This window comes from Aulonocara sp. 'chitande type north' Nkhata Bay, linkage group LG9 (assembly GCF_057382095.1).
Source record: "Aulonocara sp. 'chitande type north' Nkhata Bay isolate Kocher_YH1m ecotype deep benthic linkage group LG9, A_spYH_male_GT1.1, whole genome shotgun sequence".
Classification (NCBI taxonomy): Eukaryota; Metazoa; Chordata; class Actinopteri; order Cichliformes; family Cichlidae; genus Aulonocara; species Aulonocara sp. 'chitande type north' Nkhata Bay.
This window is the reverse complement of record NC_141352.1, coordinates 22,833,615-22,847,969: the sequence shown is the minus strand read 5'-3', so window position 1 is coordinate 22,847,969 and position 14,355 is coordinate 22,833,615. Positions and strand designations below refer to the sequence as shown.

At 41.6% G+C, this 14,355-nt stretch overlaps 2 protein-coding genes across 5 annotated transcripts in view; both read right to left on the bottom strand.

The window, feature by feature from the left end:
- Positions 1-10,135, bottom strand: part of scrib (scribble planar cell polarity protein) — an 80,960-nt gene extending 70,825 nt beyond the window's left edge. For 2 of the 4 annotated variants that reach the window (XM_086306578.1, XM_086306580.1), the window contains exon 1: positions 9,035-10,135. In XM_086306578.1, the coding sequence (XP_086162704.1) occupies positions 9,035-9,193 (159 nt within the window). In that variant the 5' untranslated portion in view covers positions 9,194-10,135. The remainder of the gene's footprint in view (positions 1-9,034) is intronic. The other 2 variants (XM_086306579.1, XM_086306581.1) reach the window with 1 other exon arrangement.
- A 2,441-nt stretch (positions 10,136-12,576) lies between these two features.
- On the bottom strand, positions 12,577-13,281 carry LOC147322161 (general transcription factor II-I repeat domain-containing protein 2A-like). Its single transcript, XM_086305030.1, has one exon. The coding sequence runs from the start codon at positions 13,279-13,281 to the stop codon at positions 12,577-12,579; it is 705 nt and encodes a 234-aa protein (XP_086161156.1).
- Positions 13,282-14,355: the final 1,074 nt, after the last annotated feature.

Below are 14,355 nucleotides of genomic sequence, written 5' to 3'. Positions count from 1 at the left end.
GCTGTCTAAGTGGCGACATCTATTGTTAAGGAGAGCACAGCAGTTTCTTGCTCCTTAACGGCGGGTATAAATGGCTCCATCAGTCTGATAACGGCACAGCTGTTAGGGAATGTTAGGGAATAAATCCACACAGTTCATGCTCTTTCTCTTCCCCTCATTCACACCGTGGCTGTAAATACTCTGCAATATTGAACTTAACCTGGTTTAACCTGGGAGTGGAGCGGGTAAGATGACTGAGGAAATTAATGAACAATGAACTTCTCTTATAAATGACTCGAGGTCAGGTGAACTGACCTAGGCTGCTCCATAAGATTACAAAATGTATCTACTCATCATATTGTCACCACAGAGATCACTCATGCCTGAGCCTAATTCTGCATGCATCACAACTACAGTTTTTATGCAAATCTGCCAGGTTTCTTCAACTATTAAAATTAAATTAGACTGAGATAAGGAGGCTTAAGATAAAGGGCGGCAATCCATTCACAAACCACTGGTACAGACAGTACACTGGACAGAGGATGTGAGGCCTATCACTTTTCAGAGTGATAGGCCCTCAGTGATTGTGTGTGGCCTACAGATAAAGGGCAGCGTTTGTTTGTGGTTGGTTTTTAATGCCATCCTGGATGACCTATTCCCCCCACGGGGACATCGACACCCTGACAGATTAGCCTCAAAGGGCCACTTGTGTGACTGGGAGTGCTGCCCCTGAGCTTCTGTACGATCAGAAAGTTCAGAAACAGCATCCTTTCATGAAGAAATGTCACAGCTGAATTGAAACGCTCCAAACTTCATATGCTCATTGACAGCAGTGATTTTCTTCCTCCTTTTGGAGTCTGTAGCCTAAACATAACCTGATGAAGATGTGCAAATGCCATAGACAGTTTACTCATGCAGAATAAACATCATTCCTAGAGACAAGTAGCCCTATGCCTTTCTGATGTTTCTAAACCAACTGTTTACAGGATAAGATCAACACATAAATACAGAGGGACAAAAAAAAATGGTGTCACCTTACATCATGTCTGTCTTTAGCCAACACCAGGTATCCTTCCTATCTCATTGCACCAGCAGCTACAGACTCTCCCCTACTGCAAACAGCTGCCACTGCCACCACAGCCATCAATTATTCACTAGAGCTTTGCCTCTGTGTTTACCTTTGAGGCAGAGGCCAGAGTGCACGGGAGAGTGGCGTGAGACAGCAACACACAGACCAGCATCTAGTCCGAATCACACTGAAGACACAGGATCATTTGATGAGCAATGTGCTACTGTGCTCAAAGTCAATTTAAACACACAGGATCGGACTCGGATGGTATTATAACGAGGCTACGAGTTGTAGATTGCGTTTATTCTCCATATCAAGGTGACTTGCAAGCAATACTCATTCAGATTATCAATTATCATCCGTTAGTAATTGCTAAATTTGAAGAGCAACTCACAAGTCAAGCATTTCAGCTGCTGGATTCAGAAAACGTTCAGCATTGTTTTCTGAGAAATAACCTGAGATGAAACACTCATTCAGGTCAAAACAGATATAATCTCTCTTGGCACAGAGCAATATGAGAGGTATATACCCTTTCCAAGTACATGTTGGCTGTTGGTCCACATATACTTTAGATATATAACTAGGCTGTGTACTTCAAACGTTAATTTCAGTTACCATTTTGCCTTCTCTTCATAAGTAAAAACAAGATGAAACACTTATCACACTACAACCTGTTTCACTATGATGGTGCTCTTTTGTCTTTAGGCACACCTCTTCCAAATACTGTCCCTCCCATTTTAGTTAGCATTTGTTTGGGTTTTTGTTTAATTAAGTTTCACTCATGAATCTAGCATTAATGAGACTAAGTAATCATATAAAAAAAAAGAAATTCTCATTGGGACTTTTGCCATAATTGAGCAGCAGTAACATGCACCGAGTCAGATGTGTGTTTATGCATGCCTTACAGAAGCAACGTGTTGCACTCTATGATTCCTTTTACATAGTTAAACGCTGCCACTTCCCAGAAAGAAGGTTTTAAAATGCCAAACGGTCTCATGCCGGCTCGTGGAATCCTCACAACCTCAAATCTAATGTTTTTTCCATGTTCCTTCTGTCTCAGTTCCACTTTAATAAAGGGCAAAAAAAAAGTCCAGATTTGGAGGCGAGAGCTGCTTTTTAAAATATGATGTATGAATAAAATTAGCCTAACCCCACTATTAATTGAAAATACATAATCTGATTTGGACAGGTATAGGCAAAGAAAAAAAATTGGTTTAGCCATGAAAAACAACTCTGTTAATAACATAACCAATATTATATTTCAATCTGAATGCATTTTACTTATAAGATTGGTGCATAATATACCCTGATCATGACTGCAAACAAAAAAAAATTACTTTACCATCCCTTTTTAAGATTTTTCTGATACTGGGCTTGAAATGGGGGCGGGAAGGAGAATGCACACCTGTAGCTGTGTAATGCAGATCTGGGATCTGTGACCACTTCGCAGACTTCTTCTTTCCCACCTGACACTGCACGTCATGGACTGATGAATGACCCCACCAGACCCCCAGAGGAGTGAGGATGAGTGGAGTTCAGCTCAACTCACAGAACCCCCCTACTCCTGTTAATCCATCTCCGGAATAACCCCCTCCAATCACCACTATATACTCACTCTCTCGCTCAGACATACACCTCCCATTACCCCTCTGTCCCACTAGATTGAGGGGGAGGGGCAGGCAGGATGTGAGACCAGCTGGTCATCAGCTCAGACAAAGAAACCTGCTGAATGAGCTTGTGCATCGAAAAGAAACCGACCTCTCACATTGCTCTTTCTTCATAGTCTCACCAGCTCTGGATGTGTTTTCAATTTTAAGCGGGGTGGTGATTAGGGCTGAACGATATATCGCATTTGCGATAATATCGCGACATGATCAAGTGCAATTTTCTAACCGCAAAGGCTGCGATTATACTGCGATTATATTATACAATTCATGGGCTGCATCCTCCTGAGGCCGCATTTGTAGACCGATTACGTCACAGCGACGCGCCGAAGGCTGTCCAAATTACTACCATATCCCAGAATTCATAGCGCGGCCCAGCCAAACTCCAGTTTCCAGCAATGGCGGCCGCTACTAAGTTTTAAAATTACTCATACTAATCTTTCTGGGTCACAAAATAAACTTTTAACATATTTTCAGGCGAGAAAGTAGTTGTGTAAACATCAAATATCTGCTCGGTTTATCAAGATATCCCATATTTGCAAAAGTGCTTCGACGTTTTCAGAGGCGTCTGCTACCCACCAGCTCGACAGCTAGCCGGGAGCTCGAGGGTTACTGATGCGGCCGAGAACGGCACAACTCCCTGCACATCATTTTCAGATCACCGCGGAGTTTCGCTGCTCGGGTTAAACGTAATATATAAGTCACTTAGACAACCTAAAAATGTTATTGTTGGGCTTTTTTCAGTGTTTTGTTTGTTCGTGAGTAAATCGGTTTGGCTGAGATTAAAGTTATTAGATTAGATAAAATAAAACTTTATTAATCCCCCGGGTGGGTTCCTCCTTGGTTTTCACACAGCTGACTAAACGTCAAACAGAAAACTTATTAAACAGAAGTATGAGACAGTCGAGAATTTACACCAGTGTCTGGTTATATTTTAGATAGCAAGAAGCAGACGGCCGAGTTTATTAAACTCCACCGAGACAGCGGTGACGCTAATCAGAACTAGCCTTCTGATTAGCTAATCAGAAGGCTAGACCGTCCAATTTCACGCCTTTAAAACTTTAAAGGCGTGTTTGTGTGTGTGTTTATACAATTGCTATTATGTTTGCACTTTATGTGTAATGTTACTGACTGCAGAGATCAGTAAGATGTGTGTATTTTTTATTTATTAGTTTTATTTATTTAATATTATTTTTTAATTGAATGACTGTCTAGTAGTTCACAGATGTCGAAAAACTGAGTGTGGTAAAGCCACTGATTTTTTTTATGTATATTTCTGCAATCTGCACATTGTACTGACTTTCATTTTAATGTTTACACCAGGGTTCCTTGTCAGCACTTTATGCTCAGATGTTTGTAAGCTAAAAATAAACTATTGTGTATGTTCAAATATACTGTTGTGATTGAAGAAGTTAAATAAAAATGTCAGTCATCAATTCATGCATCACCTCATGTCATCATAACAGAGGTCTGTCTTCCAGGAAAGAACAGTTTAAAATTAATGTAATATAGTATTGGCCATACTATATGATGTATTGCTTGTCTTTGTTTAATAATACAGAAGACAAATACCTTAAAAAATAATCGCATATCGCATCGCAATCGCAATATTGGGGCAAAAAATCGCAATTAGATTATTTTCCATAATCGTTCAGCCCTAGTGGTGATTATGATGACGATAACGGTGATTGCAAAATATTACTTCTGCTTTCTCACAACCACAGTGGGGTGGGTCAATTTCACAAAGAGGAAATATTACTGTTTGTCTTAAGATGTGGACACGTTTACACTGTGTGGACAACGGCTTTACCCTACGTTATGAACAGCAGGAAAGCAGAAAAGCCAGATTTCGTTTTACCGCAGAGAGGCCACCGGCAGGTGCAATTTATCTTTGGCCCTAGCCTACTTCAGCTAGTCGCAGGGGAGAGACAAACCAGGACTCCACTGTAAAGTTAACTGGAAACTCGGGGAGGCGAGACAGAATGCATAACTCAAGAGGACACAGGGTGAAATATACACGTCCTAGATTATGACACTAAAACTTAGTGAGCATCCCACTTCAGGCTATAAATTCCAGTCAGGGTGATGTTCTCTTACACCTTTATTAAGGATTACACAGAAGATGGGTACAATCGCTTTTCCATAAGATACACTTGCCCATTCAAACTCGTGTAAACTGATTCACATTTAGTCAAGGTTAAGTGAATAGGCCACTTTGGGTTTCATTTGACCGAAGGCCGAATAAACACAAGGGAGTCAGGAGAATGGCGCTCAAGATGTTTATCAATGCATTTTACATTCGCAAAGTGGCAAAGAAGCAGATACCACAGGAAGTGTGCGCAGAGGCGAGCCGGCTTGCATGCAGGGGTCACAACTGTTGCGCTGCGGGGCTTTTTCATGGCCGGGTGAAGCCCTAATCTGCCCTTTAGCCACAGATCTGTCAGCACATACAGAGAGGGTGACAGCTGAGGATTTAAAAGACTACAACGTCACCCATCCTATTTAACAAGCATGTTTACATCCTGTCTCCATTCAAAACTAAATATCTGCACTCATAACTTTACCAAGTTAAAATAAAACCTTACAAGTTTATTCAGTCAAGGAGATAAACAAGAAAGCAGTGCATTCACAGCTATGACAGACAACTAAATAATGCACTTATTTAATAACATATTCGTCATACAACTGGTTTTGAGCAGTGTTGAGACAGCAAATCATATAAATTATTGTAACATTTACCTTCAGTTGTACCTGGAAGGCCCTATTAGGCAACAACACCGGCAGTGACATGCATAAAACCTGTTTGGCAAAGTCTTACCGGGGCACACCCAGTTAGGATTTGTTCCCTAGTTCAACAATAGAAGAGCAAGAGCAAGAGCAAGTGCATATATTGAAAAGCTGCAAACAGCAGCAACCTGCTGTTTGATTTTGGCAGGTGTAACTGATACACACACACATACACACACACAATCTTAAAATTGATCATTTGAATCATGATATGCCTGCAAATTTAGTGTAAGCCTGGTGAAGGCCAACACAGAGCACACAGGAAACATGAAGAGCTATGACATTGGATATGGGAGGAAATCAGATGGGTGAATGGACTTCTTTGTAACCTGTCATGGGACTTGAGAGTGGCTAAAAAGATTATTCCCTCTTCCTCCATATGATATTCCAGCCTAGGCTAGTTTTTCAAAGCGGCTAAAAAGAAATTCAGACAGCAAACATCCTTGCTGAGAATACAGAGCTGAAAGTAGAGAGACTACTACATTTCATTTTACAATTTATGACTTTTATTAAACTTTAATTAAGATCAATGATTTCTCTAGCATTGCTTTGGATTCAGGAGAATTTGGCCTTTTATACTCGGGGTTTTCCTAGAAGTTTTCTGCAGACAAATCCAGCTTACATGTGTAGTCACCCACCAAAGGCCCGTCTTAAGTCAGGAAAACCCTGACAGTCAAACTACATGGTAATTTACACAATAAGGAACCCAGCAGCAAAACAAATGCATGATTAAGGACTCCCTGTCATGAAAAAGAGAGTGGCATTAACAACTAAGGATGTATGAACATGTGGGGAATCCCCATCCAGTGGTTGACTTAAAGGCTCTCTAAACCCAGTCCACACACATAAGTCAAACTTAATGCTATTACTGTTCTACATAAAATAATCAGTGCCCGGATAAGATGCTGTTGAATTAGGAAATGGGAGACATCATCACCAGAGATAACAGCGAGCAGTGCGGTTGGGGCCGAGTCATAGCAAACTTAAGAAACTGTCAGGATGGGCCGTGCAAATCTCCCATCTGTTCACGCCGTTAAACCCCTACCAACAGCATCCAGACCCATGCACACCCAGCGTGACACTAATTACTGCTACATCTTGACTGCTTTATTCTTCACTACCAATTTAAAAGCAGTTAACTGCATTTCAGCATCTATAGTTTGTGAAAAGGTGCTTGAATCTTTTTCAATACGTTACCTATCACATACACACACACACCTGGCCAGCGCGTCTTTGCTAATTTAAAAGAAGTGACAGTTTGCAGAGGTGTCACCCCCTGAGCCAATTATTCTCCATCTATGGCACATGTTGTACATGGTGGTGCAGGAAAAAAGCAGGCCAGGCTGTCCAGGCTGTTTGTCATATGAAAGGTTGGCTCGTTCACAGACGCACATGATGAACTGATGAGCAACAGAAGAAAAAACAAACAAACAACTAGGATGTGAGACTGAGTCTAAAAATAGCTGAAGACTGACTAGTAGGTCCAGAGAGTCATCTCTGACTTGAATACATAGTGACAGGGCAGGAGCACAGAACTGCACAGAGGCACTCAGCTGTGAGCTCATAGTGGCAATGCCATTCATCATACAGTCAGTGTCCTTGTTTCCAACCCTGTATTGACCTGACCCCCTCGCGCCGCTTCCTCGCTGAAGCCCCGCTGATTCTGAGGACCACAGAGCACCCAGATGCTTCGTGTCTGCACGCTACGCATTTACCGTGACCACAGGAGACATTCTGTCACCACACATTTATGTCTCTCGATTAAAGCCAGCGCCACGCAGACAGGCTCAGTCGGTTAGCCGTCTGTGCCGGAGTATTTGGGTGTATCTGTCACTCTGTGTTTCAGAGGACAGGAACCAGGTACACCGTGGATGTCTGTCAGGTACGAAGTTGAGGAAAAGCACTCTGTCTGCCAGTGAACCTGATCAGGCAAACTAGGCTAAGATAGTTCAGCTGATTTTTTTCTCCATGCACAATAGAAAACCTACAAGATTTTAATTCCTAAGGCAGTAAGAGTGTAGTTTAAAAAAAACTAAGGGAAGAAAAGGAAATAAAATACAAAAATTGCCCAAATAAGTCTACACCTGTAGTTCTCAGACTGTGGGGTGGAACAGAAAAATTTTAAGTTTTTTTTTTTTTTTACCTTATTTATGTAAAGTTTAACTTGGATCCTTGATGACTGATTACAGCGAGACAGTGATAGGCTGTCTCTCTGTTTGCAAGAGACAGCCAATCACAAAAACCTGGCTCTGACTGGATAGTAAAGGAAACTAAAGCGGCTTATTTCAAACGGTTACAATCTCAAGGGCTGCACCAATGCACAGTGTAAGATAAATGTGGATTATTTTAAACTTTCAATCATGCAAAGCTACTTTATATGAAAATATGATAATGGTTGTCCCCTTTTTCTTGTCTTGAATATCAGTTTTATTTACCAAAAGACTGTAGGATAAATGGTCAACAGTGGTTCCTGCAATGAATGTGTATCTACTGCTCTGAGAAAATAACAAAAAGCTCTATTGTGTTTTGATTCCCAGGTGGTCCGGTGCCAACACTTCAGCCTCGGCTGACCTTGAGTTGTTAACAATCTTTATCGGTGAATATGCCACTCGTCCCTTTCACCACTAAAGCTAAAGTTGTGAAATAAAGACAGACAATGTCTATTCATACATACTCCCAGCAACATGACGATCACGATAATCACTGGTCTTACCGATGAACAATGTTTTCAACTAAACACTTGAGAGGCAAGAAGCAAATGTTTTGTTCCGCAAGTCTGAAGAAATCATACCGACAGCAGTCCTGCTCCCCTTAAAATAAACTGAGCAGTGCAAAGAGAACTTTTGTCATATTTCAAACTGTGGGAGTGTGGGTGGGGATGGCTTTGCAAGTCATTCCACGCATGCCTTCAAGAGGCTGCATCCAATCCAACTGGCCAATGCTACAGGCAACACTGTGCATGCCAGCTGTTTTGATCCGAGCTAGTCCATCTACCCTCTATACTCTTCTTAACAGACAATAACACCCCAGTATTTACGCCATACTCTACTTTTTCTTCTATTGATAAACTCTGGCTTATCAGCACTCTACTGTTCTTGACAAAAAACACACAAATGATACTGGATTGGGGTTTTTTGGTTTTTTTTACTTAGGATTTAATTCACTTATATACTTAAAAAATAGAAAAGCCAAGATAAATCCATTGCAAATAAGGTAACACCAACTAATGGCTTTGACTGTAGAAGGACTGATTACTGGCCCCACTATCCACTAACATATGTGCAGCACAACTTTGTAATGAATGTGTTGTTACAACACTGCAACTCATTTCCAAGCAAGGAATGAGGCAGCACTGATAAGGAGGAAGTACCTGAGCAGCTGACATTATGCAAACTGCTTTATTGGTTATGTCACCTTTTTTCTCTACAACAGGTGAGTGATTCTCAACTGTTAGCAAATGTGGATTTGGCGCAGTGACATGTACTGACTCACCCTCTGGGTATTGGTATATGGGTGTTTTAAATTCTCTGCATACCTTTGGTAGCTCTTTGAGTTGATTGGCATCAAGGAGAAGCTCCTCCAAACTGCGGCTGTATCGAAATATTTCATCAGGAACCGTCTGCAAGTTGCAATGCCGCTTGTCCACCGACTCGACGTGGCGGTTGCAGCGCCACAGGGGGATACACTTCAGCATGTCCGGCCGCCGGAGGGGAAGGGGGTCTGGTTGCCGGTGCTACTGCAATCTCCGCATCGGAGGGTGAAGCTGTGGGGGTAAAAGGTCGCTCTAGGAGAGAGGGTATTTTTGCTGGAGGGTCAAACACTTGCTGTGCTCACACGAAGATCCTTAACAAGAGGCCGAAATCCACTTAAGGGACACAAAATAATCCTTTCGATCTGTTAGCGATATTCCCCGTTTCAGTTCAGCCGTGTCCAGTGATTGTCAGGTCCGCGTCAGCGTCATCCAGCCCGGGATCACGATCAACGTAAACAACAACGAAAAAAAAAGAAAGAATGAACGAAAAAAAGAAAACGAGAACTCCCACTCGGATCAAGTGTTTCCTCACTTCTTCGTACTGACGAGAGTATCGTTAGCTTGTTTTTCTACTGCCACCACATCCCCCGAATCAGACCCGAGCTCTGCCGCGGCTAGCTGGAAAACATGCACCACGAAACAAGCCCGCTACGCAGAAAGGCTGCTCCAAGTGTCGCACTCATGAGTGGCGACTGCAAAAAACACACACAGCCACTTGACTTGTGGTACAGATAAAACGGCTACAACGAAACAGCTAACGCAGCACAGAGAGCGAGTCAGCAGAGATTAACCCGAGTATGATAGTAGGATGTCCTCAAGCTAGTTAGTTAGCCAGCATCGGCTAGTATAGATGACTGCACGTCTTTGTGCCTAGCTGCCGTTAGCTAATACTGATATAATAAAACCTATGGAAAACGCCGGCCTTTGGGGTATATTAGCGACATCTCAAAATTATCCAAATAAACTTCCCAGTTAGTTTTCTTTTAGTCCGACGTGCGTGAAAATGCCAGTAGCAAGTGCTGGAGCTCCGTGCGCAGCCGCGCTTACCTCCCCTGTTGCACCGAGGCAGGCCGGTTTGCCGTGTGGGGGGCTGGGCTCGGTTGAGCTGGAGCATCGCCGCTTTGCGCCTCTGTAACGGAGGCCACGACTTGCTTTATTACACCACCTAGCGGTATTTCTCAGCAAGGTTAAGGAGAAAAGCTTTTCAAACACATGCTAGTAAAAGAAAATAAAATTATATTTTCATCTAATGGTCAAAATGGTCATAATGCTTATAGGCTTTTTACTATTTAACTTAGGCTTTAGTTTTATTTTAAACTGCAATAATGCATATATCTGCAAGAATCCTTGTATGGCACAGATTTTTACACATAAAGCATAAACAGGAATATACAACGAATATACAATTTTTATACCATAAAACTGATATAGCACATTTTTACAAAGAAGTAAAATATAAGTTAAAACACACACACACAAAGAGAGTTAAATGTAGAGCTTTTAACATAAAACGTTTCTGAGTCTGTGTTTAAATGTATGCAGAGATCAGTTCAGATTGTTCCAGTAAACAGGACCACAATAACTAAAAGCATCATCAGCACACTTAGATCTAATTCTGGCAGCAGTTAAAAGATCGGACTTGGTGACCTGAAAGGTCTAGTAGGGTTATGGACACTGAGCAAGTCATCGATGTACTATTGGGCCAAATCACTGAGTGCTTAATGAACTAGTAGAAGGATTTTAAAGGTAATTTTGTGTTGAACTGGGATCAAACAGATAATACTGTCAAATATCAGTCTGTTTGGGTTCTCCGGCTTCCTCCCACACCCCAAAGACATCTGGGTAGTGGGGTTAGGTTAACTACCAACTCTAAACTAGGTGTGAATGTGTGAATATTTGCCTGTCTCTCTCTGTTAGCCCTGTGATAGACTGGTAACCTGTCCAGGGTATACCCTGCCCCGTGACAGCTGGGATAGGCTGCAGTGCTGTCTCCCTGTGACCCTGAACTGGAAAAGTGGAAGAAAATGGATGGGTGCACCTATCGTCTATGACTTGCTCAGTGTCTAAAACCCTACTAAACCTGTCAGGTCTTCAAGAGCAGATCTTTTAACTGGATGGTAACTTTTCCATGTGTGTGTAAGGACTGTGGCTGCTGCATTCCAAACGAGTTGAAGTCATCCTACTGATGATTTGGATAGTCCTCCAAATTAAACAGTTTCTCGGAAGTCAGTTAGAGATATGAATTATCTAAGTTTGGGGGTTTTTTTCTAAGTTAATGCCATTAACTTAGAAACTTCTAAGTTAATGGCCATTAACTTCTTTCTGATAGTACCATGAAAAACATGTAAAGGTTAAAGAGTACTGGACCAAGAGCTGATCCCTGAGGAACCCCTGACTGAATCTCTATTTCTCCAGATCTAACTGAAGGTACTAACTGGACCATAAACACTTCTATCTTTTAGGTGTGATGAAAACCAACCAAATCACAGAGCATTTGAATTAAAATGTCATGATCAGCATTGAAAGTAATATACAGGGTGGGCCATTTATATGGATACACCGTAATAAAATGGGAATGGTTGGTGATATTAAAGTCCTGTTTGTGGCATATTAGTATATGTGAGGGGGCAAACTCCTCAAGATGGGTGGTGACCATGGTGACCATTTAGAAGTCAGCCATCTTGGACATAACTTTTGTTTTTTTCAATAGGAAGAGGGCCATGTGACACATCAGACTTATTGGTAATGTCACAAGAAAAACAATGGTGTGCTTGGTTTCAATGTAACTTTATTCTTTCGTGAGTTATTTACAAGTTTCTCTTTGTTCACAGCCATTGACATGTCGAAGAGGTTAACACGTGAGGAGCGGATCGAAATTGTGTTGATATCTGGTGAACTCAGTAACCGGGTCACTGCAGCAGATTTCAATGCAAGACACCCTACGAGACCACCCATCTCCCATGCTACAAAATCAGGCAGGTGCATAAATTTAGGCACCACAAAAAAAAAAAAAAGGAAATGAAATCAATATTTAGTAGGTCTGCCTTTTGCAGAAATTACAGCCTCTAAACCAGGGGTATTAAACTAAAATTTGAGGAGGTCCAGTTGGAGAAAATCTTCTCAAGCAGAGGTCCGGGACATCATAATGTCTAACTTACGTTATGATTGTGATAGAGAAGCAACCTTTTTTTTTTTTTTTAATTTATATCTGAACGTATGAACAATAGACTGTCAAATCAATGAAAATACAAGTTAAAACATTTCAACAAAATTTATTGTTAACACTGAAACACACAGTAGGCCTACATTAGAAATAGGGCTGCTGTTTAAAATGAATTAGAGAAAATAAATAAAATGGCTAAATTGTGCATCTTAAAACAAAGTGCTTAATTTCAGAAAAAAAAAGTTTCCCTTTTTCTTTACATTTTACATCTCGACTAAACAGTCTCAATACATTTTCAACAGATAACATCAAAACATTTTAACAATTTTACAGTTTCTCTTTCTTTCACCCCCTTATATTCCACGTCCCAACTTTCTGTTGTTCAGTGAGAGAACTGAGCTTTAGTTCGCTCTACTAGGATTTTAAATCTGGGCTGGAATGGTGTCAGGGCCATTCTCATACACATGTGTAGGTGCTCATTGGTGATCCTGGAACGATATTTAGTTTTTATTATGTTCATTGTGGAGAAAGCTGCCTCACAGCTGTATGTGGAGCCAAACATGGTCAAGATGTACAGGGCTACTTTCCTCAGATTTGGGAAAGCTGTCTCAGAGACCAATTGGGGCCAGAAAGTGGCAGGTTCAGTTCTTCCAAACTGCTCTTTCAGGGCCACATCTGCTTGGAGATCAATTAGTTGCATTTGAAGAGGCCCAGCATTTGCCCACTTGAAGTGCTGTGTGACTTCCTTTGAGAACCCTCTGACATCAGTGATGGCAAATGGGTTCTTTATGAACATGGTGAGCTGCTGTCCAAAGCTGAAGCTATCAAAACGTTTGCTGAAGTTTTCAATCAGCTTATCAACAAAGTCAACAAAAGAGGACACATCTCTCTGTCCCTGAACCTGTTCCTTCACTGTTGGGAAGTGTGCATAGTCTCCTTGCAGGTCTTCTTTGAACACTTCAAGTTTCCTCTGAAAGCAGCGGACAGCTGTCATCAGTTCACAAATTGAATTGTCCTTGCCCTGCAGCTTCAAATTCAGTTCATTCAGGTGTGAAGTGATATCAACCAAAAAGGCCACAATATCCATGTTTTTCCCATCATTTAAAAAGAGAGAAAAGTTTGTTGCTTTTTGACTTTCCAGCTCTTCCAAGAAAGCTGCTACTTCACTTCTGATGGACCAAAATCGCTCCAATGCCCTGCCTTTGCTAAGCCATCTCACATTGTTGTGAAGCAGAAGATCATCAGCGTGTGCATCAACTTCTCTGAGAAATTCCCTGAGCATGCGATGCTGACAAGAAGAAGATGCCCTGAGAAAATTAATCATTTTCATCATTGTTTTCATCACCTCAGCATACTCGTCTGACCGGGTGGAGCATAACACTGACTGATGAATAATGCAATGATAAGAGATTAGCTCGGGATTGTCCTCTTTCATTCTTGCTACAGCTCCTTTCTCTCTCCCCATCATAGCAGGGGCTCCATCTGTGGTTATTGAAACCACTTGGTTTGGCTCTATTCCTCGCTTTGTTAACATTTCCTTAATGGCCAGGTAAATATCCTCTCCTCTTGTAGTGCTGTGAAGGGAAGTTACACCTAGCAGGTCTTCACAGAACTCTTTCTTATCATTGTTGAAGAACCTTACATAAACTAACAGCTGAGCATTGTCAGACACATCAGTGGACTCATCTACAGCCAAGCCTACACATGGTGTCTTATGAATAGCTTCTTCCAGCTGGGATAGCACATCCTGAGCTAATAATTCACTTCTCTTTGTGGCTGTTGATGCTGACATAGGTATTTGCTTTATTTTGTCATGAAGCTCTTCTTTTTGTTTACCCTCAAGTAATGTTTCTGCTACTGCACTCATGCACTCTTTGACAACACCTGCAAAGGGCTTTTTGTGTTGACCTAAAATCCAAGCAACTCTGAGGGAACATTCATGAGCACGTTGTTGGGCGGTGAAAGAACTGGTTAAGATCCTTGTGGACTGATCATATTGGGCTCTGAGACTGCTAATTTTCTGGGACCTGAGTTCAGACTTGGGTGGGTATGATTGTTCAAAAGCTTTGTGCTTTGTCTCATAGTGGCGTTTGACATTGCCACTTTTAATCAGTGCCACGGTTTCTGAACATATGAGACACACTGGTTTGCTGCTTGCGGC